This window comes from Cynocephalus volans, chromosome 12, assembly GCF_027409185.1.
Source record: "Cynocephalus volans isolate mCynVol1 chromosome 12, mCynVol1.pri, whole genome shotgun sequence".
Lineage (NCBI taxonomy): Eukaryota > Metazoa > Chordata > Mammalia > Dermoptera > Cynocephalidae > Cynocephalus > Cynocephalus volans.
Genome location: NC_084471.1, coordinates 11,586,370 through 11,611,616, shown reverse-complemented (window position 1 = coordinate 11,611,616; position 25,247 = coordinate 11,586,370). Strand labels below are relative to the sequence as shown.

The 25,247-nt window shown below is 53.1% G+C and overlaps 2 protein-coding genes across 2 annotated transcripts in view; both read right to left on the bottom strand.

The window, feature by feature from the left end:
- Window positions 1–17,854, bottom strand: part of NPTXR (neuronal pentraxin receptor) — a 39,090-nt gene extending 21,236 nt beyond the window's left edge. The window contains exons 1-6 of the mRNA XM_063115626.1: window positions 17,794–17,854; window positions 17,596–17,703; window positions 17,285–17,381; window positions 15,975–16,148; window positions 15,488–15,697; window positions 12,444–12,479 (exon numbers count right to left, since the gene is read on the bottom strand). Of these exons, the coding sequence (XP_062971696.1) occupies window positions 12,444–12,479; window positions 15,488–15,697; window positions 15,975–16,148; window positions 17,285–17,381; window positions 17,596–17,703; window positions 17,794–17,854 (686 nt within the window). The remainder of the gene's footprint in view (window positions 1–12,443; window positions 12,480–15,487; window positions 15,698–15,974; window positions 16,149–17,284; window positions 17,382–17,595; window positions 17,704–17,793) is intronic.
- Window positions 17,855–18,389: 535 nt separating this feature from the next.
- Window positions 18,390–24,765, bottom strand: CBX6 (chromobox 6). Its single transcript, XM_063075870.1, has 5 exons — window positions 24,687–24,765; window positions 24,466–24,509; window positions 24,252–24,317; window positions 24,047–24,113; window positions 18,390–19,388 (listed from the first exon to the last, which is right to left on the bottom strand). The coding sequence occupies exons 1-5, from the start codon at window positions 24,753–24,755 to the stop codon at window positions 18,390–18,392; spliced, it is 1,245 nt and encodes a 414-aa protein (XP_062931940.1). The 5' UTR covers window positions 24,756–24,765.
- Window positions 24,766–25,247: the final 482 nt, after the last annotated feature.

Sequence of the window (25,247 nt, the reverse complement as noted above, 5' to 3'; positions counted from 1 at the left end):
ACTGCCCAGGCCAGCAGAACCATTGTAATTTGGGCACTAAATGGTGCCACCTTTACATGAGCTGCCCCGTGAGAGTTTGGGGACAGTTGGATAAATGGGTCTAGAGGCTGAAGTTGAATCTTGTTTAAGCTAGTGTGCTTATCCGCTAGAATAACTTTTAAACCTATGATGTGAACGTGTCACTCTACAGCTTGTAAGCTGTAAAGGTGGCTCCCTATCCGTTATGGAATAAAGTCCAAACGCCTTAAGACACAGCATTGCCTCATGATCAAGGGCATGGGTTCTGGAGCCAGAAGGCCTAATTCAAATCCTCTCTCTACTTGTTACCAGTTGTGTGGCCTTGGGCAATGTTGCAGACAATTAATGGGTCTGCATATCTTGTGAGCTGAGGCAGTGACAGCTTTTGTTCAGGGCTATCCTTTCAAGGATGTTTGTATGGCAGACAGCCTTGGAAAATAGATAAGGTTTCTCTCTGGATTAGAGGGCAGGTTTGTTTGCTGACCAGGATAATGAAGTCGATGTCTCTGGGGCAAAAACTGGGCAGGTTTGCTTGTAGCCCACCATAAAAGATTGGGGTTTCCTAAGCTCATGGTTCCTGGGCTGTGATGCAAACCTACTGTGTGTGTCGGTATCCATCTAGGTTCATCTACATGGCCCCGTGGGCTATGGGGAATTAGTGCCAACCTGAAGTTCATGCCTGTGGTGCTGTGAGTAATAAAGTCTTTTGTCTCAGGAGTCTTGAGTCTTCTCCCGGCATCCATGAAACTGTGGTAGGCTAACTTTTTAGTTTGTTAGTAGGGTCAAATTGCAGGCCTTTCACAGTGCTTGACACCCTCTCTGTGCCTCAGTTTTCTCATCTATAAAATGGAGGATAACAGTAGCACATGGAAAGCTCAATAAATGCTGGGTCTTATTATGTTAGCTTCTCTTGGCTTGCAAGATTAGTGGATCTGAACACTGCTCACTCTTCCAGCCTCATCTCCAATCCCTTGCTGCCTGGAGCAATACTAAACTGTGGATAATGTCCCAAACACACCAGAATCTCTCTTCTCTCTGCCTTTGTTCATGCTGCCCCCCCTGCCTGGAATGTCACCCCCTCTTTCTTCCTTGATTCATCTCTATCCCCAAAGTTCAGCATGAAACCCACCCAGGGTTACTTCTTGGTGAATGTTTACTGAACCAATTTCCTTACAGGGAACACTACTGCTGAAGGCAGAGGCAGGAGGTGAGGGCAGAGGTTCTGAAGCCCATCTCTCTTGGGCTCTGGGAGATTAAGTGACCTCCCCTTTTAATCCTAACACTGAATTCCTCAAGGGATGTTGCTATGGCTTGAATGTGTCCCCCAAATTTCATGTGTTGGAACCAATCCCCAAATTCATATGTTGATTGGAGGTGGAGCCTTTGGGAGGTAATTAGGTTTTCACAAGGTCATCAGGGTGGGGCCCCCATGATGGAGTTGGTGGCTTTATAAGAAGAGGAAGAGATCTGAGCTCTCACGCACACTCTTGCTCTCTCCCCATGTGATGCCCTCTGCCATGTAATGATGCAGCAAGGACACCCTCACCAGATGCCTGCACCATGCCCTTAGACTTCCCAGCCTCCACAACTGTAAAAAATAAACTTCCTGTTCTTTATAAATTGCCCAGTCTGTGGTATTCTATTATAGTAATGCAAAAGAGACTAGGACAGATGGTCAGAAAAGTATTCTCAGGGGAACTTCCATAAGACTGGAATAGTCCCTACACTTTCCCTTTGAAGTCTCATGTCTCAGGTTTTTTATTTCTTCACTTTCATCTCATTCTTAGGGTAAGGGAATTCTGCTGTGATTAACAAATATAGTCATTCATTCAAAAATATGTTTTGAGACCTACTTTGTGCCAGGCACAGTGCCAGGCACTGGGAGAGCTGGGAATAAGACAAGCTCACAGAGTTTATGTTCTCGGAGAGGGCAAGCAGTAAATAGATGAGTAATTAAATAAACAAGTTAATTTACAACAATGATGATAACAACAAAGAAAATGTAAAAAGTAATATGATAGAAAGTTACAGGGGATACAGGGAGATGGGGAGGGGTTGGGAGATGGGCATTATTCATAAGGTTGTCAGAAAAGGCTTGCATTAGAGCTGAGATCTGAATGACCTGAGAAGCCAGTCATGCAGAAATCTGGGGAAAGATGGAGTGTTCTAGGCAGAGGGAACAGCTAGTGCAAAGGCCCTGAGGTGGAAATGAGCCTGGTATGTCCCAGGAACAGAAGGAAGGCCAGTGGGGCTGGAGCAGAGTGAGCTCCATGGCAGGGAGGAAGCAGGAGAGGAAGGCAGGCCAGGCCAAGGAGGGATTTACAGATTTGGGGAAAGGAATGAGTTCGATTCTAAGCCCGGTTGGAGAGTCTTAAGTGGGGAAGTGACATAACATGGTTTGTATTATTAAAAGATCACTCTGGTAGTTGTGTGGAGACTGGGACACAAAGGGCTAAGAGGGGAGCAGGGGGACCAGTTGGGGGCCATGCAACCTTCCAGCTGATTCTCCAAGGAGTGGGGATTTGGAGGTCGTGCTGATGGAGAGAAGTGGATGGATTGTGGATTTGTTTTCCAGGTAGCTTTTGTCAGTTGAGTCTTCCAGGAAGCAGACTCTGAGATGTGATTAGAAATGCAAGTGGTTTATTGGGTCCTAAGACCTGTGAAAGATAAAAGGGAAGGAAGCAGAATTGGGCAGGGCAAGCTTCAGACCACAATGCAGATCTAACAAGTCTTGGCCATCCCCATAGGGAGCTCTGGAGTCAAGACTGCCCATGAGGGAATTTTTGCATTAGGCAGAAATGGCCAGTCCCTAGCACCCTTTTCATACTTAGTCATTGGCTGGGAGCTGCCCCAGAAGAGCACGGCTTCAGCTCAAAAGCTGGGGTGGGTGAGGCTGAAGCTGGAGGATGTCTGCTGACTGCACCACATGCCGCTGAGCGGCCAGTTTGTTCTCAAAGGGACCCCTCCACGGCTGGGTGTGACTCCTCCGCAGCTGCCACATCCACCCCTTGCATGGTCAAGGTCCACTTCTCCAGACACGGTCAGGCAGCACCTTCTCCAGGGTTCCAGTGGGCCTCTCTTCCTGAGGGGACACTTGGAAGAGGGAGGCTAGTGGGACAAATTACAGCCCTCAGTTTATTCCCTCTGCTGATAAAAGGGGGGAAGAATATTCTTTCATTCCCCACAGCCTAGTAAAGTCCAAGGTGCAACACATCTGTTCAATAAATGTTTACTAAACTGAGATTTAAAAATGTTGGAGGAGGGAGGAAGTAGAATTGGGCAGGGAAAGCCTTCAGTCATAATCATGTCATTTTTAAAAGATGGAGATTGGCTGCTGATTAGGTAACTGGTAGTTTCTGCCACAGACACATGACAGAGCCAGGATTTGAAGGCAGGCCTTAGGGTGACCAACTCATCTCAGTTGGCCTAGGATTTTTCCCACTTTCAGCACTGACTGTCCCACATCTGGGAAACCTCTCAACCTTGGGCAAATTGGGATAGTTGGTCACCCTGGCTCTGTCCAAAAGCCCAGTGCTCTCCCCAATCTCCCGCAGTGCCAGTAAATACCCTCCACTCCAGCACTTCGCACTTCTCTTCTGCCCGCAGATCGTGAGCTCCGCAGGGGCAGGGACCAGCTGTGACATCCTCATCGCTGTGTCCCCAGGGCTGGCCCTTGTGGCTGCTAACTCCCACTGAAAAAGACAAACCCCTCTTGGGTGTGCTTGTGAGCAGAGGGACTTCTTTTCTCCAGCACACGGGGACAAAGAGAACTGTCAGTGTCCATCCTGGACATCCCCCCTCTGAAGGTCCAGTCTCTATGTAGGTCTGGCCTCAGGATCCAAGCTGCCTCGGTCTCCTCACCTGTAAGGTGGACCCAGTGATACCTACCTCACATGATTGCAATGAGAATTAAATAAGAGCAGATATAGTGTGTACAGTCTCTCTCAGGGCATAGCACAGTGCCTGGCACTTAGTAGGTGCCCAATACATGCCACCCCCTTCCTCATTTATTCCTTGCATATGTTAGGTGCTCAGGAAATGCTAATTTCCTTTTTTACTTCTTTACCTTTGATTCCCCAGGTGCCCACGTGCCTTACTTTGTAGCTGCTCTGCCCTGCCCTGCCCTGCCCTCTCTTGGCTCTCCTCCTGCTCCCTTTCTGAGCAAAGTTGGGGAATCATTCAGACTAAGGCTCATACACGTATTCAATCAACACACCCCAGACTAGGGACTTCTAAGGGGGAAGCAGGGCTCAGCTAAGGCCCAGAAGCCTTTGCACATTAGTGGTGCATGCTGGGATCAGGAGCCCAGACCCGAGAGGAGGGACAGACTCCAGGGAAGGGAGAGCTTTCCTCTCTGGGGAAGCCCAGAGATTTCCATCCAGGGTTTCTGCCTCCCTGGAAGCAGCAAAACGTGCCAACCCAGCTAGCGGGTCTGTGCAGGAAGCGAGGACATCTGTTCCCAAACAAGCTCAGGAGGGGTCGAGAACCAGAGAGGAAACGGGAGGAAACGTGTGCCCTCCTCGTCGGGGGCCTGGGAGTTGGCTGGGAAGTGTGGGCCTGAGTCCAGGCCAGGAAAGAAAGACCAGAAGGAGTGGCTGGCTAGTAAGGAGTGCCTCCTCTTCCTGGGGCTGGGGGTGTCCTCACTGCCTCCAGCACATCATACTACAGCCCCCAGCTGCTGGTCTGTTCCTCCTCCCACTTCGCCTTCTACTGATCCTCGCCTGAGGCACCTGGAGCTCCATGTTATAATCATGTTGATTTCACAGACGAGAAAAGCGAAGCTTGGAGAGATTCGGCCATTTGCCTGGGGCCCCACGGTCAGTGGGTATACAGCTGGCATTTGTACCCAGAAGCAGTCAGACTCCGCGTCTCACATTCTCCCTCTCCCCCTATGAGGAAGTGGCCAAGGGCGTTCTGGGAAGCTCCCCTCCTCCTTGTATCTTCCCTGACCCCTGGAGCCTGTGTAAACACGGCGGCCACTGCAGCCCCTCTTTCTCATACCAGTGGCCCTGGCCCCAGTTTCTGTTGCACTCCCCTGTAGCTTGGACTTGTTGAGTCCTGGCACCTTGTCTTCTTCATGTGTGGGTCCCTGGCAACCAGTGTGTGTCCAGGGTGTATTTGCCTTGTGCACGAGGGAACCTAAGGGCTGATGGCCACATCTCCAGCTCCTCTAGGAAAGGCAGTTTTCTGATGGCCCTGGGATTCTGCAGACACCTCACCTAGAGGCAGGGAAGCTGCTTCCTTTCCTAGTCTGTAAAATGGATATGCACAGACCTGTCTTGCCTACGGCAAGGTGGGGGCGGGGGTAGGCATGAGACCTTACCTGGGTGGCCATTCATATGTATCCAGTGAGGAACCAAGGATGCCTGGCAGTGACTCCTCAAATACCATCTGTTTCCTGATCGAGGTCAGAATACCCAAGGGGAGCCCTAGAAGGAGGGGGGTGCAGGTTGGGGAGACTTTCTCAGGCTGAAGGAACAACGTATGGGGCCAGAATAGGGTGGGAACCCTGCTGGCGGGGCCCCACCTTGCTCCTGTCCACTGAGCTTGCCAGCCCTCAGGCACAACGTTGGTGCGGGGCCGGGCGTGGGTCTCTCTCCTTTCTGCAGTTTGCCTGCCACCAGCACTTGCTGCAGCCACTAGCAAATTGTACCCACATACAACTTGTTTTTCAGATTCAGAAACTGAGAAGTAGGGAGGGAAGGGGACTTTTGCAAGATTGTGCAGCAAGGAGGTGGCACTGATCATGAAGAACGCTGGCTATGTTCCTGGCGCTGTTCCTGAGCGCTTTACATGGAATAATTCTCTTAGCCTCACAAACCCCTGGTGAAATAAGTTCACTATTATCGCCGTCCTCATGTTACAGATAGTGTTGCTGAAGCACAGAGAGGTTCAGCAACTTACTTCAGGTCACTCAGCAGCTGAGTTGAGGAGCTAGGATTCAAACCCAAACATTCAAGCTCATGACCACTAGAATATACTGTCTCTGGATGGAAGTCCAGTGCAGGGAAGGCTGATCCGACAGGCGTGAGCCCAGAGGACTGGGACGGAATTCAAGGGTAGGGCAGGAACGTCAGAAGGGAGTTAAGAGGGCCTGTTAGGAGGTGGAAGCAGCCGACAGACATACAGAAGAGCTGTGCCAGGCAGGCTGCAGCAGAAATAACTGTGCTCTTCCTCAGTGGCTGCCTCTTTAGCCTGTTGACCCAATCTTTCCTACCTCTGGATGAAATTACATCTCAGATTTTCACTCTTGGGTTTTACCTGATTTTTAATTTTTAAAATTTTTAATTAATTAATTAATTAATTGATTAATTTTTAAAAAGATGACTGGTAAGGGGACCTTATCCCTTGACTTGGTGTTGTCAGCACCACACTCTCCCAAGTGAGCTAACCGGCCATCCTTATATTGGGATCCGAACCCGTGGCCTTGGTGTTATCAGCACCACACTCTCCCAAGTGAGCCACGGGCCAGCCCTACCTGATTTTTTTTTAGATATCAAAATAGTCTAATCTAATAGCAAAGATTTAAGCTCTATTCAAAATCTTCTTCTCTCTCCCAGCTCAAAGATGGGTATTGTGGGGAAGGAAGCACAGTGGGCTTCTCCTGTAAAACTGCAACTTGATTCACCCCCTGTCCCCACTAGGTGCCTCTGAATTCTCCAGGGTTGGAGTTTGGGGGAGGGATGGATGAGAGAGAGGTGGATGGATGAGGTAAATCTGACTTGGCTTTTTCAGGTGTTCTCAGGTGGGCTAGGTGCCTGGAGGCTGGCTCTTTCTCATTAGCGGCACTTTTGTAGGTTCTGTAGAGACCCCCATCACTAGGCACCTCCCACCTGCAGTTCTACCTGGGCAAAGCCTCCTCTGGCTGGCTGCTTGCAATCCCTCTTCAGTACCTGTCTTCTGGGGGTCCACCCAACACGAGTTACTCTGAGAGGATCATGTGCCCCTGCCCTGCCTCACGACCCTCTTGGGGCAGGATCCTACTTCAAAATAACCCTCAAACCAGCCACATTCTGCAAGGCTCGCACTGTGGCCATGGGAAACACACTCGCATCCTGGCCCCTAAACGCTGGGAATGCAGGCTGCTCCCTAAGCACCCAGTCCCTGCCTCGTGGAAATGGTTTCTAGCCAGCCTCTCAGCTTTGTCCCTAGTCACCTCATCTCCCAAGCTCCAGTGGACACATGCCATACTCTCTGGTTCTCTGAAGGACCTCGCTTGGCTCAAGGTGAGAGGAGCAGCTGTCTCTAATCTCCCCTGCATGCATGGCTTCTTAGCCATGTGGCCTCAGACGGGGGAGGAACCAGGAGCATTTTTTGCCTAGTACCTTTGCAAGTCAACACTTTGGAATGGGTACTTGGTATCCATTGTCCTCAGCTTTGGGGATCTGAACATAGGGAGGCAGCAAGTTTGGACAAGAAGAGATGGATCGGAATGACATTCCACTCAGGGGTCAGTTAGTCACAAACGCTGGTGACTGGCCAGAAAGGAACGACTCAGAGGCAAGGCTCAGGGTTCAGGCCCCCATCGGGGGAGGGGGTGAGTCAGGCAGCCTGTGGGGGGCAATTTGCAGTTGGGAGATTGGTTTTGAATGTGGAGTTTGAGGGCATCACATCAAGGTGGAGAGTGATTGAAAAGATGGACTTTGAAGTCTGGGCATTTGGATTTCAATCCCAGCTGCCCGACTTACTAATAGAGTCACCTGGAGCAGGTGACTCAACCCCTCTCTCCAGTTTCCATGGCTGCACCATGGGAGATTCATGAAAGAGTGAGACTCAAATGTGCAACTCAGAGCCTGGCTCATAGGGCACTGCAAACCCATGAGGACGGTTTTACAGATGAGGAAACTAAGGCACAGAACAGATAGGCAATGTGCCCAAGGTCCCACACAGCCAGGCAGTCCAGCTCCCATGACTGTGCCCTTAGCCACCATGGTATGCACAGAACACGTTGGTATGGGGGTTATGTATGACTGCATGGGGTCACATCCTGGCTCTACCACTTAGGAGTTTCTGAGCAAGCTACTTCCCCTTTCTGTGTCTCAGTTCCCTCATCTGTATATTGTGGGTACTGTGCTGTCTGGGTTGTGGGGATTTAATGAGTCAATCATTGTAAAGTCCGCTCTGTATGTGTTGGCTATCCTCAGAGTCATTCTGAATTGAAAAGATAATTAGAGCAAGCCCTTTCCCCTATTTTATGGAGAAGGAAAGAGAAGTCCCGAGGGGCGACTGACTGGCCTGAGATCACACAGCTGGAAGAGCTGAGACTCAAGCCCCTGTTTTCTACCATCCTCAAGCTGTGACATGGGAGGAGGACATCAAGAACTGGTGAACAGAGAGCTGGGACACCAGAGTGCAAGTCAGAGGAGTGGCCAAGTGTGGACACATAGATCTGGAAGGTGTCTCTTCTTACCTGTCACTTCCTTCAGTCCTCCCAATTAAGTAGGGGGCCTGGTCTCCTTTACACCCAGGCCTTGGAGAGGAGAAATGACCTATGGGCCTCAAGCCAGGCCACCTGAGTCCTGGACAAGGGCCTCTTTATGGTGCCTGAGTTTAAAGGCAGGCAGGCGGATGAGCTCCCAGGAGGAAACCAGAGATGATGAAAGCGGCGAGCCATCCACTGGGACGCCACTGCCCAGAAACTGAGCCGAGTGCTGACAGGGATGGCGAAGGCAGCCGGTGAGAGGACAATCACTTTAATGACTTAGTCCACATTTGCCTTTTCCAAAGTGTGTCCCATTTCCTTGCTCACAGCTTGGATATCTGAGCCTTAACAGAGAACTCCTAGGGGCCTCCGAATCTACCCACAAAGAGCCTGTTGCTCCTGCTGGGATTTCAGACCGTGAGTCAAGATGGGCAGGAGAAAGCTGGCAGGGGGCTCATCTTTGTTTCACAGGCCCGAGGACCCCTGCCACCCAGCTTTGTTCCATTTCTATCAGCCCACGCTGGCTCTGAGCAGATGTTTCCCAGCCCTGTTGCTCATAAAGGCCAGTTGCTGGTGGCCATCATTTAAATGGAGGCTCATGTCTTTGTTATACTCTGAGCTCACTCATCCTTTGGGAAAGAGAAGACTTAGGTGTCAAGTTGCTCTAATGAGGGCTACATCCCAGCTAGAGGGCTCTGAGGGGGATCTGTTCCCATCCCACTTCAACTCAGATTGGCCGGACACCCCGTGTGTCTGCCTCATGTTAGGCATTTCACGTCCATCCTGGAATCTCATTGTCCTAAAGAGATTTCAGAAGTTTGCGGAGGGAGCAAGATGCAGGAGAACAAGAGATCTGGATTAATGTCCAAATATATGAAGTTCTGTGTTTTAATTATCTTTTTGCCATTGATTTTTTTTCAATTTCTTTTATTGTAGTAAAATACACATAACATAAATTTGCCATCTTAACTATTTTTAAGTATACAGTTCAGTGGTATTACATACTTTTATTATGTTGTGCAGCCGTCACCACTGTCCATCTCCAGAACTGTTTTCATTTTGTAAAACTAAAACTTCATACCCATAAAACAATAACTCCCCACTTCCCCTCCCCCAGCTGCTGGCAACCACCATTCTATTGTCTTTCTATGATTTTGGCTACTCTAAGTACCTCATATAAGTGGAATCACACAGTATTTGTCTTTTTGTGACTGGCTTATTTCACTTAGCATAATGTCCTCAAGGTGTATTCATGTTGTGACATATATTAGAATTTCCTTCCTTTTAAAGGCTGAATAATATTCCATTGTATGTGTGTGTGTGTGTGTATATATATATATATATAAAACCACACTTTGCCTATTTATTCATCCATTGATGGACATTAGGGTTGTTTCCACCTATTAGCTATTGTGAATAACGCCGCTATGAACACGTGTACAAAATATCTCTTTAAGACCCTGCTTTATTTTATTATCTTTTTGAAATTCTGGTCATCAGAATTTTTATTTATTTACTTATAATTTATTATTATTTTTTACATTCTAAGATGTTGTTGTGGAGCAGTTGGGGGAGGGGAGAGAAGGGAAGGAAATAGGGTGGGAGGAGTTGGAAGGAGGCTGGGCTCGGCTGAGGCCTGGGGCAGCCCCTCATTCTGGCAGGGAAGAGGAGGGGGCTTCCAGCGGTGGCTCTGTCTTGGTGGGCTGGGTGCAGATGTCAGGGGGGTGTGGCTAAAGCCCTGGGACCCTCACCGCCCCAGCTTGGGAGCTTGGGGCATTTCTGGTGGCGGCTCTGTGGTCATCACTGGACTGAGACCCTGCTTTAAATTCTTTTGAGTATATACCCAGAAGTGAAATTACTGGATCATACGGTAATTCTATGTTTAATTTTTTTTTTTTTTTTCCGATATAAAGATGACTGGTAAGGGGATCTTAACCCTTGACTTGGTGTTGTCAGCACCACGCTCTCCCAAGTGAGCCAAACAGCCATCCCTATATAGGGATCCGAACCCGTGGTCTTGGTGTTATCAGCACTGCACTCTCCCGAGTGAGCCACGGGCCAGCCCTATGTTTAATTTTTTGAAGAACTGCCATCCTGTGTTCCACAACGGCTGTAGTATTTTCTATTCCTATCAATAGTGTACAAACACTCCAATTTCTCCACATCTTTACCGTTTTTCTTTTTAAAATAATAGCCGTCGTAATGGGTGTGAAGTGGTATCTCATTGTAGTTTTGATTTGCATTTTCCTAATATTTAGTGATATTAAACATCTTTTCAGGTGCTTATTGACCATTTGGATATTCTTTTGGAGAAATGTCTATTCAAGTCCTTTGCCCATTTTTGGATCAGACGATTTGTCTGTTGTTCTTGAGTTTTAGGAGTTCTCTATGTACTTTTAGATATTAATCTTTGATCAGAGATATGATTTGCAAATATTTTCTCCCTCCTGTGGGCTGCCTTTCTACTCTTGATAGTGTCATTTGATGCACAAAATTTAAAAATTTTTATGCAGTCTAATCTGTCTTTTGTTTCTTCTTTTTTGCTTGTCTTTGGTGTCATACCCAAGAAATCACTGCCAAATCCAACATCATGAAGGTTTTACCCTATAATTTATCCTAGAAGTTTTATAATTTTAGGTCCTACATTTTGGTCTTTGATCCATTTTGAGTTAATGTTTATATATGGTGTTAGGTAAGGATCCAACTTCATTCTTTCGCATGTGGATATTCAGTTTTCTTCGCACCATTTGTTTAAAAGATTGTCCTTTTCCATTGAATGGACCTGACACCATCGTTGAAAATCATGTGACCACATATGTGAAGGTTTATTTTCTGGGCTCTCTATTCTATTCCATTGGTCTGAATGTCTGTCTTTTTTTTTTTTTTTTTAAATTTTATTTGAATGTCTGTCTTTATGTTAGTACAACACTGTTTTGATTACTATTTGCTATTGATTTTTAACATAATTACACATGATCTGTGATGCCAATTTCTTTAAACTTATTGAGACTTGCTTTATATCCTAGTAGAAGATATACATGATAAATTTTGGAAATCTTCAATGTGTGCTTGAAGATAACGTGTCAGGTGCAGGATTCTATACATGCTGTTTGCAGTTTGTCTTTGTGGCTTCTTTGTAAGTTTTGTAATTTTGAATTGAGTGCTCATGTTTACGAGTTTTATCTGTGAGAATCTCATGTGGTCTTTACTGTCGGTTTGCATTTGCTACTGCCACATGCTCTATGGTGTAACCCACAGTAGATTTTTTTGCTTTTTTTTTTTTTTTTTTTTTGCTTTTTAAAATATTAATTGCTAGATTTGGTAGTTCTGGGACCATGTGGGTAATACAAATTCAAGCCTTCGATTTGTGTTAAGGAGGGTCTAGAGCTACAATTTCTCAAGACAGACTTCATTTTTATTTTTCCAACAGAGCCAGAAATGAAACAGACAACTTCTTTGACATCTCCCCTTGCAAAAGATGATCCTGCCTACCCATTCGCTTTTTCATTGAGAACATGCGTCCAGTTTTATTCAGTCGTCTTGGTTCTAAATCTCTGTTGGCAAGGGCCCCAGGCCTTGTCTCCCATCCCTGTATAGGTGTAAAATTCAAGCTCCTTGGTTACCAAGATCGGCAAAGGCCAATACTGCCCCCCACCCTCCCCCGTGTCACCCATAGACTCACCACTCTGCAGGGTAGCTAAAGGGTCAGCATTTGCTTGTCACTTTGATTTTTGGCTTCCTCTTTGCTTTGGGTCCCTAGGGATATTTTTTTACTACCTTGAAAACTCAGTTGGGTATTTAAAAGGATGTTTGTTACATGTTATCCAGTGTTCCTAAGTACTGTATAGCAGGACTGAAGATTCCATGAATCTTACCATAGCCCTGGGTTCTACTCTCTCTGTCTCTGAGTGACCTTGGGGAGCCCCCCTCCCCCGACCTACTCCTGGGTCCCACAGCCTTACCTGTCCAATGGGATTAACTGTCTCTGAGCACCATGTCTCACCTCACCAGGCTGTTCATCAAGATGAAAGGGATGAGACTGGGGGGAGGTGGGGGTGAGAGGCAAGGGGCCCCTGGAACTTCCCAGTTGCCTCCACAGCTAAGCACCCTGGTGGTCCTTATAGGATGGCTGGTGACCAGTTCATCTCAGAGCTGAGGTGCACCCAGGGGCAGAGACTCTTCTGCATATTTCTCCAGCAGTACCTGGGTGGGCAGGAGCTTGCTCTGAGCCTCAAATCCGCCCTCCCCCCCCCACCCCCCGCCAACACACACACGCCCTGGACCCTCTGTCAGATTCACTCCCAAGGTGTCCCAAAATAAACTCACCTTCCCCCCCGAGCTGCCTCCGTTGCCAGGTTCCCCCACCCGGGAGTGGTGCCAACACCCACTCCCTCGCCTACCGCAGCACATGGGTGATTTTTAGAGGCTCCCTCTTGCAAACCCTCAAGGCAATTGATCATCAAATCCTAAACATTCCAAACATCCCTCAACTTTGGCCACTTCTGTTGTCCCCTCTGCTTCAGCCAGCATTCAGGCCTCATGATGCCTCACTAGGGCCATTTCAAGTCTTGCCCCGAAGTGGCCTCTGTTCCTCCTAGGACTTTCTTCTGAGCTCACAGCTTCCCCTGCAGATGCTCAGAGCACATGGCTGCTTGGAGGCCAGGACCGGGCCCGTCCCCTGCTGCTGCACTTGCGAATCCATGCCTGTGGAGCGGGTGTCCTGGTGCTCAACCTCTGTCAGCCATGAAGCCTTTTGAAGTGTAACCTCAGAAGTCAGCAGCCTGAATAAAGAGGACATAGAATCCGCACACAGGCTGGCTTTCTGATGCAGCTGCTCCTACCCCCTCTTTGTTCCGGGCACAGGCTGACAAGGACCACTCTTACCACATGCCTGCCAACTAGTTATTCTCGAGGTCCTGAGAAGTGGCCAGCACCGTGGTTTTCTTGCCTCGGTATCCTGCAGCCCTTGCTCAGCTCCTGAGGAGGTTATGAGTCAGAGCGGGTGTGGGAGGTGGGAGCTCGGAATGGGCTGGGGGCTGGCCAGCTGAGGGACAGGGCTCTCCTCTCTGCACCTGTCCCAGGAGAGGCACAAGACCACAGTAATAGCCAGAAGAAATGAGACAGACACCCCGCCCTGAGGGCAGGGCCTTAGCTTCGGAATGTGACAATTTATTTGGGGGTGAAAGAGGTGTTTCACTCCCCTTTCCTGGCATTGACACAATATTGAAGAGCAGCAGAGCAAAACGTACAAGACAGAGCAATCGGCACACACCCACCCCTCCCCCGGCCCAGAAACCACCAAATCCAGAACAACAGGACCGAAACCCACACCTAAAGTAAGTGGTCGTCTCCACCAGAAATCTTCCCCGGGGGAGGGGCAGGGTGGGCTGGGGGACCCACCCCCCATGCCAGGGCAGCACCTCCATTCCTTGTCTCCCACCAACCCTATTTTCCCATCTTTCACTACTGGAGGCAAAGTTTAGCCAGCTGGAGCTGGATGGTTGAACCACAGACAAAGGCAACAACACTTCATTTTAAAAATGAGAGAGAGAGAAAAGAGACAGTGCCCCTCCCCAAATATAGAGCTATATATGTATATTTTATATATATAGAATTCATTCGTGCACAATTCATTAAATGAGCTTTGCAGAAATTAAAAAAATTATAAGATACATATTTCTTTAGGCCTTTGTGTTTTTAAATTAAAACCAACAAAAAGAAGTCTCCATCTCCACTTGGCCCAACAGCAAGGGCAGGCCAGGACCCCTCGTTCCTTCTATGTGGCCTCTTGTGAGCAGTTTCCCTTTAGACCGTCAGTCCCCCTTTTGCCTAGCTGACACTCTGCATCCAGTAGGCGCTCACTCACTGTTGGAGCGCAGTGCTGACTCCTTCAAGGCTTTGGAGGGGCGGGGGAGACTGAACAGCCTGGGAGGTGGGGTCCTGGCTTCCACCTAACTGCCTCCCTATTTCCGCATCTTGGTGACTGTCAGCAAGGGAGGGGGTCAAGTGACCCTCTCCTGGAGTTCTAGCCCTTAATTCTGGGCTTTCTAAATCTGAGAGGAGATGCAGACAGAAAAAACTAAAACTTTAAACACCTTCCTTTTTTCTTTAAAAAAGTGATTCCTCAAACCATACAAGCCCCAAAGAGGCTGCCTTGGGCTAGTGCATGGGAGCCCGAAAGTGGGACTGACCGGGCGGGCTCCACCGTCCAGCGTGGGCGAAGTGCAAAACAAAAAAACAAAACAAAACACAGAAAAGTGGGAAAAGGGGGGTGTCCCCTTGGGTCCCCAGGGAGGCCAGAAAGGCTGGCAGGGCAGCTTCCTCCTGTGGGCTGACCCTGCAGCCTGGGGCAGCCCCGCTGGCTCTCAGTCAGCCCTCCTGCCTTGTGCGACTCCAGGCCTGGGGCCCCCACCTTTTAAAGGGCTTTTCCCAAAAGGCCAGGGCATCTGGGCTCTAGGCCTTGCCACGTCAGCCAGTGAAGCAGCTTTGCCTCTTGGAACCCATTTCCTCCTCTTGGAAATGGGGTGATCCCTCCCACTCTGACCACCTCACACGGAGGCTAGTGACTTGATCATCACCTCTTCCCAGATCAGAGCAAGGATGAGGCTCATTTTGACCTTGACCCCTTTGCAGGGTGAGAATAAAGAGGGGCTGTGGGTGGCTGGAGGCCCCAGGGCCAGCAATCTTGACCACCACCTGGTACTTGGCAGCTGCTCAGACACCAGCAGTGCTTCAGGAAGAGGTCTTGCTGCCCAATGCACCATGTCACAGAAGGGCAAACTGAGGGCCAGAGGCGGGAATGAGACAGCTTTGGGTTCCAACTTTCCATCTCAAACCAGAGACAACAGACCTCACCTGTTTCCTATGACACGTGAGTGGCGAAGGGTGCATTTAAGGGGAGATGACCGATGCCCAACCAATATTGAACATGGGAGGAGATCAGGCTTTGGGGGTTATTTCACATACAAAAATAAAGCAAACCAGACTGCAACTTCTGCTTGGTAATTAGGCAAATGGAAAAGCAGCAAAGGTGGAGGAGGGACCCACAGGCGCTGATTGGTGCGAGTGTAGGGGGCAGGGGTGTGTGGGCTGCTCAGAGCCCCCAGGAGGGAGAGGTAAGGTGGGCTCCAATTGCTCTGGGTCCCAGGCCCGCTCCGGCCCCCAGGGGAGCTGCCACCTTGAGGCACGTGCATGTGTGCCTCCACACGCACCTGAGGCTGGGCAGGGCCGCTTGACTTGGGGCTCAGGGGCAGAAATCTGCCCATGCAAAAGGATGGGCATTCCCTTCTCCCCCTAGTTACCCCCATCAGATTCACTGCCTAAGACCTCCCAGGGCCCACAGCTTTCTTTCTGAAGCCTGTGTCTCCTTCCTGGCTAGGGTCTTTGGGGTGATGGAGAGGGAAATGCCCCCCGTGGGGTGGCAGTGGTAGGGACTAGATGGCCCACTAAGCTGGCAAAGGAACGGAGGAGAGCAAGAAACCAGACTACCTACCCAGCAGCCTTCCTGGAGAAAATCACCAGCGATGGGTCTCACCCCTCCCAAGGCCCAGTTCCCTCGGCCTGCGTGTGCCTGGCTCTGCAGCTTCTGGCCAGCACCCTCGGCACCAGCTGGGCGTGGGAGTCTGGGCCCGGGACAGCAGGGAAGGCTGCAGGGCCCTTCTGGGCCAAGGAAGGAGGGCGGACGGCGGCTAGGCTGCCTCCACAGTGCCTGTGACACCAGGGGACCTGGCAGTGGGGCCCAGGCCTCTATCCCATTCCTAACATTGCCACCTCACCTGTGCAATCACTGCGTTACTATTTTTTTCTTTAAATATCTTTCTTCCCCCCACCCCACCCCTCCAGGAATCCCACAATTATTTTTTTCTATATCTTTTTTCTTTTTTTTTCCTCTTTTTTTGTTTTTTGTTTTTTGCAAAACTAATTCTTTCACTTTCCTGTCATAAAATCACCTCTGAAAACACAACTTCTTTACAAAAAAGGTCACGAATGACACAGACTCTCAGGAAAACACATTTCTATGGTCTCTGGAAACACCTGTAACTGGCACCCAGGTGGTCACTCACCTGGGGGGGAGGGGTTAGGGGGAAATCACCTCTCAGGACAGAGGAGAAATACCAGCCCTTATTTGGGGGAAAAGCCAATTGGCACTTGGACGGCCACAGAGCCAACACAAAGGGTGCGGGGAGAGATCCAGGAGGGGCGCCCTCCCTGGAACCCTGCGAAGGCTCCTGTCCTACATCCTGGGGCGGGGAGGGCCAGGGCCACGCTGCAGCCCCTGGAAGGGAGATTTGGAAGAGAGTCCTCCTGTACTTAGGACCGAAGGCGCTCGGTATCTGGCTGGATTCCCCTTCAGCCTCCCTCCTGCCTTCCACCATCAAGCTTGTGAGTAGAGGTACCAACAGGTGCACAGCAGGAAGCTGGCTCCAGCCACGCGCAGGAACACGCCCCCCAAGCCTGACTGAGACCCAGGCAGTGGCCCAGGGCTGGCCAGCAGGATCCCAAGCCCCACTCCTGGGACCAACACCCTCGCTCTCCTGAAGAGCACAGGAGCCTCTGGCCTGCCAGCCCTCCCAGTGCCCAGCCTAAAACTGGGGGCTCTGGTCTCTGCCACTGGTGCGCCGCCGCAGCTCCCTGGCAGCAGAGGGAAACAGAAGCTGCCCAGAGCACCGGAGGCCTCCCACTGCTTTGAGCAGGCTGGGCTGTGAGAAAGCCTCAGCCGGCAGAAGCAAAACGGAGCGGGTGGGAGAAGCTGGGAGACCCTAGGGATTGATTGCCAGGCTCCATCTTTCCTCTCCAAACACCAGGAGCAAGAGGAAGCTTGGAGTGGGGGTCTCCCCTCTCCACCTCAGTCCCCAGTGTGCCACATCTGCAGGGAAGGCCTGACTGGCCGGGCTGACCACCCCAAGGCAGAGGGCATGGGGGCACGGGGCCTCCAGCACACCTGGGCCAGGAGGAGAGGCCTAGCGGCTTCCACAGCAAACTCCCCAGACCTGAGCCAGGGCCCCAGGTCCCACTGAGGGGAGGGGAGCTTCAGGCCTTCAACAACCCTGTTCTGAGGAACTGTAAAGGGTGCCGCCTGGAAGGCCGGGGGCCCAGCACCCAGTGCACATACGGGTCCACGCACAAACACGCCAAGAGGGTGAGCGCACACGCACAATCGCAAGTGTCCAGCAGGTTCTTGTAGCACCTTTGGTCAGGGACTGAAGGGGCCTTTAGATGCTGGGAGGGTGCGGCCGGGCGAGTCCTCTGCCCGCTCCTCTCACCTTCAAGAAGGGGGCTAGGAAACAGATGGGGTGAAGGTGGGTCATGGGGTCTGCTTTGGCCGCGTTCAAAAGCGGGCAGGGAAGACCCACCCTTCTGGCCCAGTTTCTGATGCTTTTCTGATGGGGAAGGAGGAGCCAGGCCTGGCCTCATCCTCAACTTCTGTCTGGGGCTTTGCGAAACAGGCAGGAGGCCATCCCTGCCCCCTCCTGCCCAGGCATCTGCAGGAAGGAAAGGGACTGTGCCCACCGTGGGTGGGGGGAGTCTCCTAAGAGCCTCCGCAGCTGCCCGTTAGCACCGAGAAATCAGATGCTGTGCACAAGAGCGGGAAGCAAGCTGGGAAGAGACAGGGCTGGGATTGGGAGGGGCAGGTGAATCCCAGGTTCTGGGGCTCCCCAAAAACCACCCAGTGGGCTCCACTGTGCGTGGGCACGGAGGGTAGCAAGGGACAAGAGGGAGCACTTTTCAGTGCCCATGCCCGGCCCCAGCCCTAACCCGGTCCAGAACTGCCCCCGCCCACTGGCCTTCAGGGGCTCCAACTGCCCAGCCCCATCCCTGGGTCAACACTGAGCCATTTGAAACAAGCAAAGCACAGGCAGAGGGGTCTGAGGGCAAAGATGGGCGGGAGCAAGAGTGTGACTCTGAGCAGGAGGGCCCCCCCAAAACCCTCCTCCCTAGTAGAGCCTCCTCACTTGCCTGCCCCACTGCTGCCACCACCCCCTGTGGCGCCTGCTACCCCAGCAGCCACCTTCTCGAAATCCTCAGGGTTGCAGAATTCCTTGATAGTGACCGTCAGGAGGTTGCTGGTGACATCGGTGACAACCACATTGGAGCACGGTGACATCTCAGGGCGCCAATCCCCAGCCTCTGGCTCAGAGGAGATGCCAGTGGGCTCCGGGGCTGTGGGAAGTGCCTGGCCGGCAGTGGTAGTGACATCGGGGGCTGCCCGCTTGCTGGTGGCTGCTGACTCAGGAGGAATGGACAGGTCAAGCACCTCTGGCTCGTGCCAGTCGGGAGCAGATGGGCTCACGGTCTCGGGGAGTAGCTTGGGGGGCACGTCATCAGGGTCAGAGGAGGACTGTGGTGTTGGCGAGGGGCAGCCAGAGGAGCTGGAGCTGCGGGCGTCATAGGGGGTGGTGGGGGTGGCCAGGAGTAGCCCCGGGCCCGTGGAGGCAGTGATGTCGGCTTTGCCAGCTGGTGGGGGTGACAAAGGGGCGGGTGGGGGCTTGTACAGCGCGAAGGTGCCAAACTTCATGTGGCGGATTTGGGTGCGTAGGATGCTCTCACTGAACTTCTTGCTCTTGCCGATGACGCGGTTCCTGGAGGGGACTTTGGGGCGGGCAAGTGCCCCGGCCCCCTGCCCGGCGCCCCCTGCGCCTGGGCCCTTGTCAATCACCTTCAGATTCAGGATGATGCGGTTCCGCTTGGGCTCCCGAGGCTTCACCTTGCGGTTGATGATGCGCACCGTCTCGGAGAAGGGTGAAATGGGTGGGCGCAGGCCCGGGCTGCCCCCCTGGGGGTCTGGGCGGGGCAAAGGGCGGCGGGACATGCGGTGGCAGCGGCGGATGTCTTTCTTGAGCCGGTGCACGGCAGCGCTGGAATGCAGCTTGGGCGATGAGGCGCTGGCACTCGGCTTGACAGAGAAATGCACATCACTGATGCGGAGGGCCTCGGCCTGGGCCCGTGCCTGCGGGCAGAGGGGGGATGGGACCTCAGGGCTCCTGCTGACTCCTCTGGACACCCCTGCACCAGCCGCCCCTGAGCACGGCCTCTCAGTTAACGATTCTGAGAGCACTTAAGAGACTCAGTGGTGCTCGGGTCCCCGACTTAGAAAGAAAAGGAAACACAGGTTCAGGGAGGTGAAGCAACTTGCCTAAGATCAGAGCAGGACCCGGTGCAGGCCTGACTCCAAGAACCAGTCTCTTTTCTACCACTCACTCCCTCATTGGTTCAGCCCTGGGTCCTGGGGATAGACACAGCTCTGTGGCTGTCCTTGCTGACAAGGAGGAGTGTCAACAATTGGGACACTGCACAGGGAGGACATCCCTTTGCTCAGAACCCCCTCACTGACCCCTGCTCTGTGGAGGATCCCAGCCCAGCCTGGCACTCCTCCAGGGACCAATTCCCAGTGACAGAAAGGAGGGAGCGGGTCCTCCCTAATCCACCCCACACCCAGCCCTGCTGACCCACTTGTGGTGTCCCCAGTGCCCTCTCACCTCCCCAGCTGATCATCACTTCTAGGCAGGCCCTCGGCCCATCCTCTATGTTCCCAGTCCCCATACTTTCCCTCTTGGGGCCGATTCATTTGTCTGCCCAGTGCCTGGCTCGGAGTGAACTGATGCCAACGGATTCCAAAGTCTGAACCCCAAAGCCTGGGCTGGAATCCAGCCCGGTTGGACATGGCTTTGATGGAGATGGGCCTAGAGGTGGGACCAACTACTCCATACTCTCTGTGCCAAGATGGTCTGGGCAGGATGTGGAGCAGAGGCCTGTGGCCAGCCAGGGGTGCTGTCCTAGGCTCCTTGGCCCAGCTGTCCTTTCAGGTGTGCAATCTCTGCAGCAGCTCACCTGCTGCTTCAGGGAGGACATGGGGTATGGCACAGCCCTTGAGACCTCAGGTTCTTTTTTTTTTTTTTTTTAAAAGACGACCGGTAAGGGGATCCTAACCCCTGACTTGGCGTTGTCAGCACCACGCTCACCCAGTGAGCAACCGGCCATCCCTATATGGGATCCGAACCCGTGGCCTTGGTGTTATCAGCACCACACTCTCCCGAGTGAGCCACAGGCCGACCCCGAGACCTCAGGTTCTAGTCTAACCCATTCACTGTCAGATGACACTGAATGGAGAGAAGACACCAACTCCCAAGGCCATGCACGCTATCCTCCAGGGCTAGCCCTTCCTTCACTAAGACGGGAGCTAGTCAGTGAGGCGCCAGCTGCACAGGCCCACAGCCGGGACGCCTGCAGCCCACCTGCGGGGCTGCGCTCCGTCATAGGGAGGACAGCAGGCAGGTAGAGTGCAGAGTGATTTGATGCCATGGAGGAAGTTCAGGGACTTATAGGAACACGGACCCCAGTCTTGGAGGATGTGACATCAAAGCTGGACCCTGAAGCCTGAGTAGGAGAGAATCCTGGTCCTTACTGAGCACAGATTATGCCCTGGGCAGTTCCAGAGGCCAAGGAGGCCGGTAAAGATATAGGCAAAGAGAGCCCTATGGGCAAAGTCCCCATGTGAGAGGACACAGAGTGGTTATGGGACTGACAGAAATGGCCGGGGACAGACAGATTTGTGTTTTACAGACGCTCTGGCTCCTGCTGGGGCAGGGAGACTAGTTAGGCTGTGACTGCCTTGACCTGGGTGGGAGATGGTGGGGGTAGAGAGGAAGGACACATTCCCATGGTCAGTCTGTGAGGTCCTCTCAGGTGGGATCTTTGTTCTGGGGTCTCCCCACCTTCCATTCCCTGCAGCACTGGATACTTGGAGGTAGCCCACATGCCACTCAGACAGGACTAGATTGAATCTGACCACAACCCCCAGAAGAGGTATTTGCTGACTAAGAGAGAATGTCTTCATTTAGAATGTGGCCCTCACACCCCATGAGAGTGGGGGGTCTAGGGGGTCTGCTTGGTCAACAATCCTTGTGGCCATTAGGTGGCAGCACACAAGGCCTGGCCTGCCCATATCAATGCTGCCAGCTTCCACTGCTCCTGAGCCAGCTGAGCTCCCCAGGGCTGGGCCCCTCACACACCTTCCCAGACAAAGGCAAGGAAAGGCCCAGGCTTTCTTTGGCCTGGCAAGGAGGGCTTTTTGCAGGTTCATTCCCCACAGGAGCTTAGGGGATCCCCACTCTTTCCAAGCCCTAGGGAGTTAGCGTTCACTCCCTCTGCGTACTGTCTGATCTCCCTGACCTCTGTGATCACGGTTCTGCCAAAGCCCAGCGGTGACAGATGGTCCCGGGGGGAGTGGCAACAGGTGTGACAGCAGATCCAAGATGAAAGCCTGGCCCACCGAGCCTCCTTGGACCTCACTTTCCCTATCTGTACAATCATAATAGGACCTACTACAGGGAGCTCCTGTGATGATCAGACAGTACATGGCACCTGCTTAGCACAGTGCCTGGCAGCAGCAAGTACTCAGTTAATACTAGATTTATCCATGGGTGGTGGGCTTATCAGCAATAATCTTTTTCTAACGTATGTTTCCCAAATTTTCTACAAGAAACATTCCTTACTTTATAACTTTTAAACATTACTTTTTGAAAAGGGACTGTTTTACCCTTTCCTTCCCCTCTTCCCTAGATTGAGATTTCTTTGAAGGGAAGACCTGGGCCTCTGGGTGAATTAAAAATAACCAGAGCCAACATGTTTATTGTACACTGATTGGGTGGCAGGCGTGGCTCTGAGGGTGTGGCATGTACTACAGACAGCGTGGAAGTTAAAGCACCTGGACTCTACCACTGGCCCTCTCTGACTGTGGACAAGTTATTTACCCTCTCTGGCCTGTTTTCCCAGGTATAAAATAGGGGTAATGGAACCTACCTCATGGGCTCCCGCTCCCTTCAGAGATGTTCCTGGCAGAAGGTGCTACCTGAGTGCAATGTGCTGACTTTGTCATACTGCCTCTCAGTGAATCACAGAGCAATGGGTCCAGCCCAAGCTGATCTCCAATCCCTCAAAAATATCCAGATCACTCATGTGCTACCTGTTTCTTAAGGTCCAGATCAAGGTTTTACCTTCTGCCTCTCCACCTCGTGCCCCACCAGCTCTGCAGCCTTCAGTTTCCTGTGTGTGTACATCCACCTCCCCCTCTTAACCTGACATGTACTCCTCGAGCGACAAGATGAAGAAAGGAGATGGGATGAAGCCAGGAAGCTGGGTGGTGGACTCTCAGGTAAGTCACTTCTCTCTGGGCCTTGATTTTTTCATCTGTGAAATGGGAATAATACTCTCCACTTCATAGGGTTGTTGTGAAAATTAAAGGACATAATCCACGTGGGGGGCGCAGCACTGTGTTAGGCTCATTAGCCAGCTCAGGAACTAGAATTATCAAGAAAATAGGCATTTTGAGTCAGTGCTGACGGTCATTACTCGCTTCACCGCTAGAGGGCGCTCCAGCTGCGCCGAGCGGCTTCACCCAGCCCGTCAACCTTCCAGCTGCTCCGCCCCGTCCCTCCTCCGGAGAAGCATCAGGGTTAAGGTTGCTCCGTGGATACCCCAAGAGGTATGTAGGTTGGGGCGGGGGTTCTGGAAACCAACATTTCTTTCACTCCCGCCTTAAGTCCAAAACAAACCCTTACACATACGCAGTCATGGGGTGGGAGGGGCGAGTGGGCAGGACAGGCCCACCCCTCCCTCACTGGGCTTTGAGCCTTCTGGACAAATTGGAGATTCTGAGGTTCTGCATTCTGCACAGTCTCGTCTCCTAAAAGAGTCCTCCCTGTCCTTCCCTGCCAGTTGCCACAAAGTCACCGGCTGCCAGGTGGGAAGGGGCCCTGAGACATCCTCGGCACTATGGGGAGACTGAGGTGGTCCAGTGAGTCCCGCCTGCTGCCGTACCTGCCACCTCTACCTGTCACCTCGAGTCACCTCGCTCCTCCTTTCCCAGACACTGTTCTTCCTCACCAAAATGTTTAAAACGCCCCACCCCCCAATGGCTTCCTCTGGAGATTCTTCCCTTCCTTGCCAAGGCTGATATGCTTTGCTTTTACTGTCCCCAAACCCATTCTCATTAGAACCTCCAGAAGTAGCCAGGAGAGGGGGAAACCAAGGCTCAGAGCCCTGAAGCTTGTGACCCAGCCTGGGTGATAAACTCAAAGTGACGGGATTTAAGACCAAATACAAATTGGATCCCCAAGAGAGGAGCGGAGGCACGCAGAACAGATCCTAAGAGAGAACGTGGGGAGCTGGGGGCAGGGAGCCAGGTGGCCCCCAAATGCCTCTCTCTGTGTCCTGCCAGGTGGGACCACACTCACTCTCGCACAACAGCTCAAGGCTGGGGGCCAGGAGGGATCTCGCGTGCAGAAACAGCCTCCCTGCAGCCCCCTCCCAACGGCATCTCCCACCTGCCTCATTCACCCCCTTCTTGGAGCCCTGCAGGGCCCCCCATCCCCGGTTTCATCAGCGAGGACAATCCCCACTCTCAGGCCCCTCTTCCTGGAGCTGGAGCCGGCCGCGGCCCGCTGCCAGGGGCTCGTCGGGGGCTCACCACCACCCCCTGCCCAGCTGGGGCCCCTCTGGAAAGGCCCGCCCAAGCGGGCGGCCGCGGATCTGTCCCTCCCTTCCAGGACCCGTCCTGCGCAGGGGCTGGGGGCCCGAGAGGGGACTGCTGGGGCTGGGCCAGGTTACCTTCAGGAGGAAAGTTTTGGGTTTGGGTCCCCTCTTCTTGGGCCCATACAGCTCACGCTCTCTCTCCCTGCGGCCGAGAAATGCCAAAGGTTAAAACGAGCCCCTCCCCGGGCCCCCCTCCGCGCTGCCCTCCCGGCTCCCCCGCTTCCCCACGCGGCGCCCCAGCCGAGCCTCGGCCCCGCCGCCCCTGCCCGCCCCAACTCACTTCTGCTCGAAGGCTGCAATGAGCCGCGAGTCCAGGATGTTCTCCTCGGGCTCCCAAGTGCTGTACCTGCCCAGTCACACATGCGCAAGATACAAATGAAAACCCGAGCGGCGAAGACACGCGCGAGGCGGCCGACGCGCGCCCCCGCCCCCTGCCAGGCCCCGGCGCCCGCCGCCTCCCCTCCCCCACGCCCGTGGGGCCCCGTGACACTCACTTGATCGCCCACCCCTTCCATTTCACCAGGTACTCGATGCGTCCCTGAAAAACAGAGAGGAAAAAAAAGGGGTGTGGGGGTGGGGAGGATGCAGGGGCGCGAGGAGGCGGCGGCGCGGGGGTGGGCGAGCGAGCCGGGCTAGCGGGACCGCCTCGCCCCCAGGGCCCGCGGGCCGGGCACCGGCTGCCGGGAGCGGCGGCCCGCCCCGGGCGGCGCCTCACCTTTCGGATCCGCCGTTTGATGATGGATTCGGCCGCGAAGACCCGCTCGCCCACTGCAGACAGCTCCATCTTGCTCAGCGGCACCCACAGCCCATAATACTCCCTGCTCCCGCGGCCGGTGCTGCACCGCTCGCGCACGCGCCGCAGCGCACAGGCCCCGGCGGGGCGCGCGCTCGCGTTCCAGCTGCGGGCCGTCACGTGACCCACCCGGCCGGCGCGCCGTTGCCAGGACCTCCCCCTCCCCCGGGGCGGTTGCTAGGGAAAGGGAGCGCTCGCAGGGCGGGGGCGCGCGCTGGCTCTTAAAGGGGCCTGGCCCGGCGGCGGGAGCCGGGGCCCCGGAGACCTGTGGATGTCCGGCTTGTGCCAAGCCGGGGCAGGCGCAGTGCAGTCTCCCACTTTTCACGCCCCTCTCTGTCTTCCTGGCCCCCGATCGCTGACACCTTCTTCCCCTCCTTTGAACCTCCACGCGAGTCTCGCCAGGCCTCAGAAAAGAAGGGCGGTGGAGCCTCTGAGTCTCTGCAGCCGCTGCGCATCCTCCTGGCATAAGTTTGCAAACAGTTA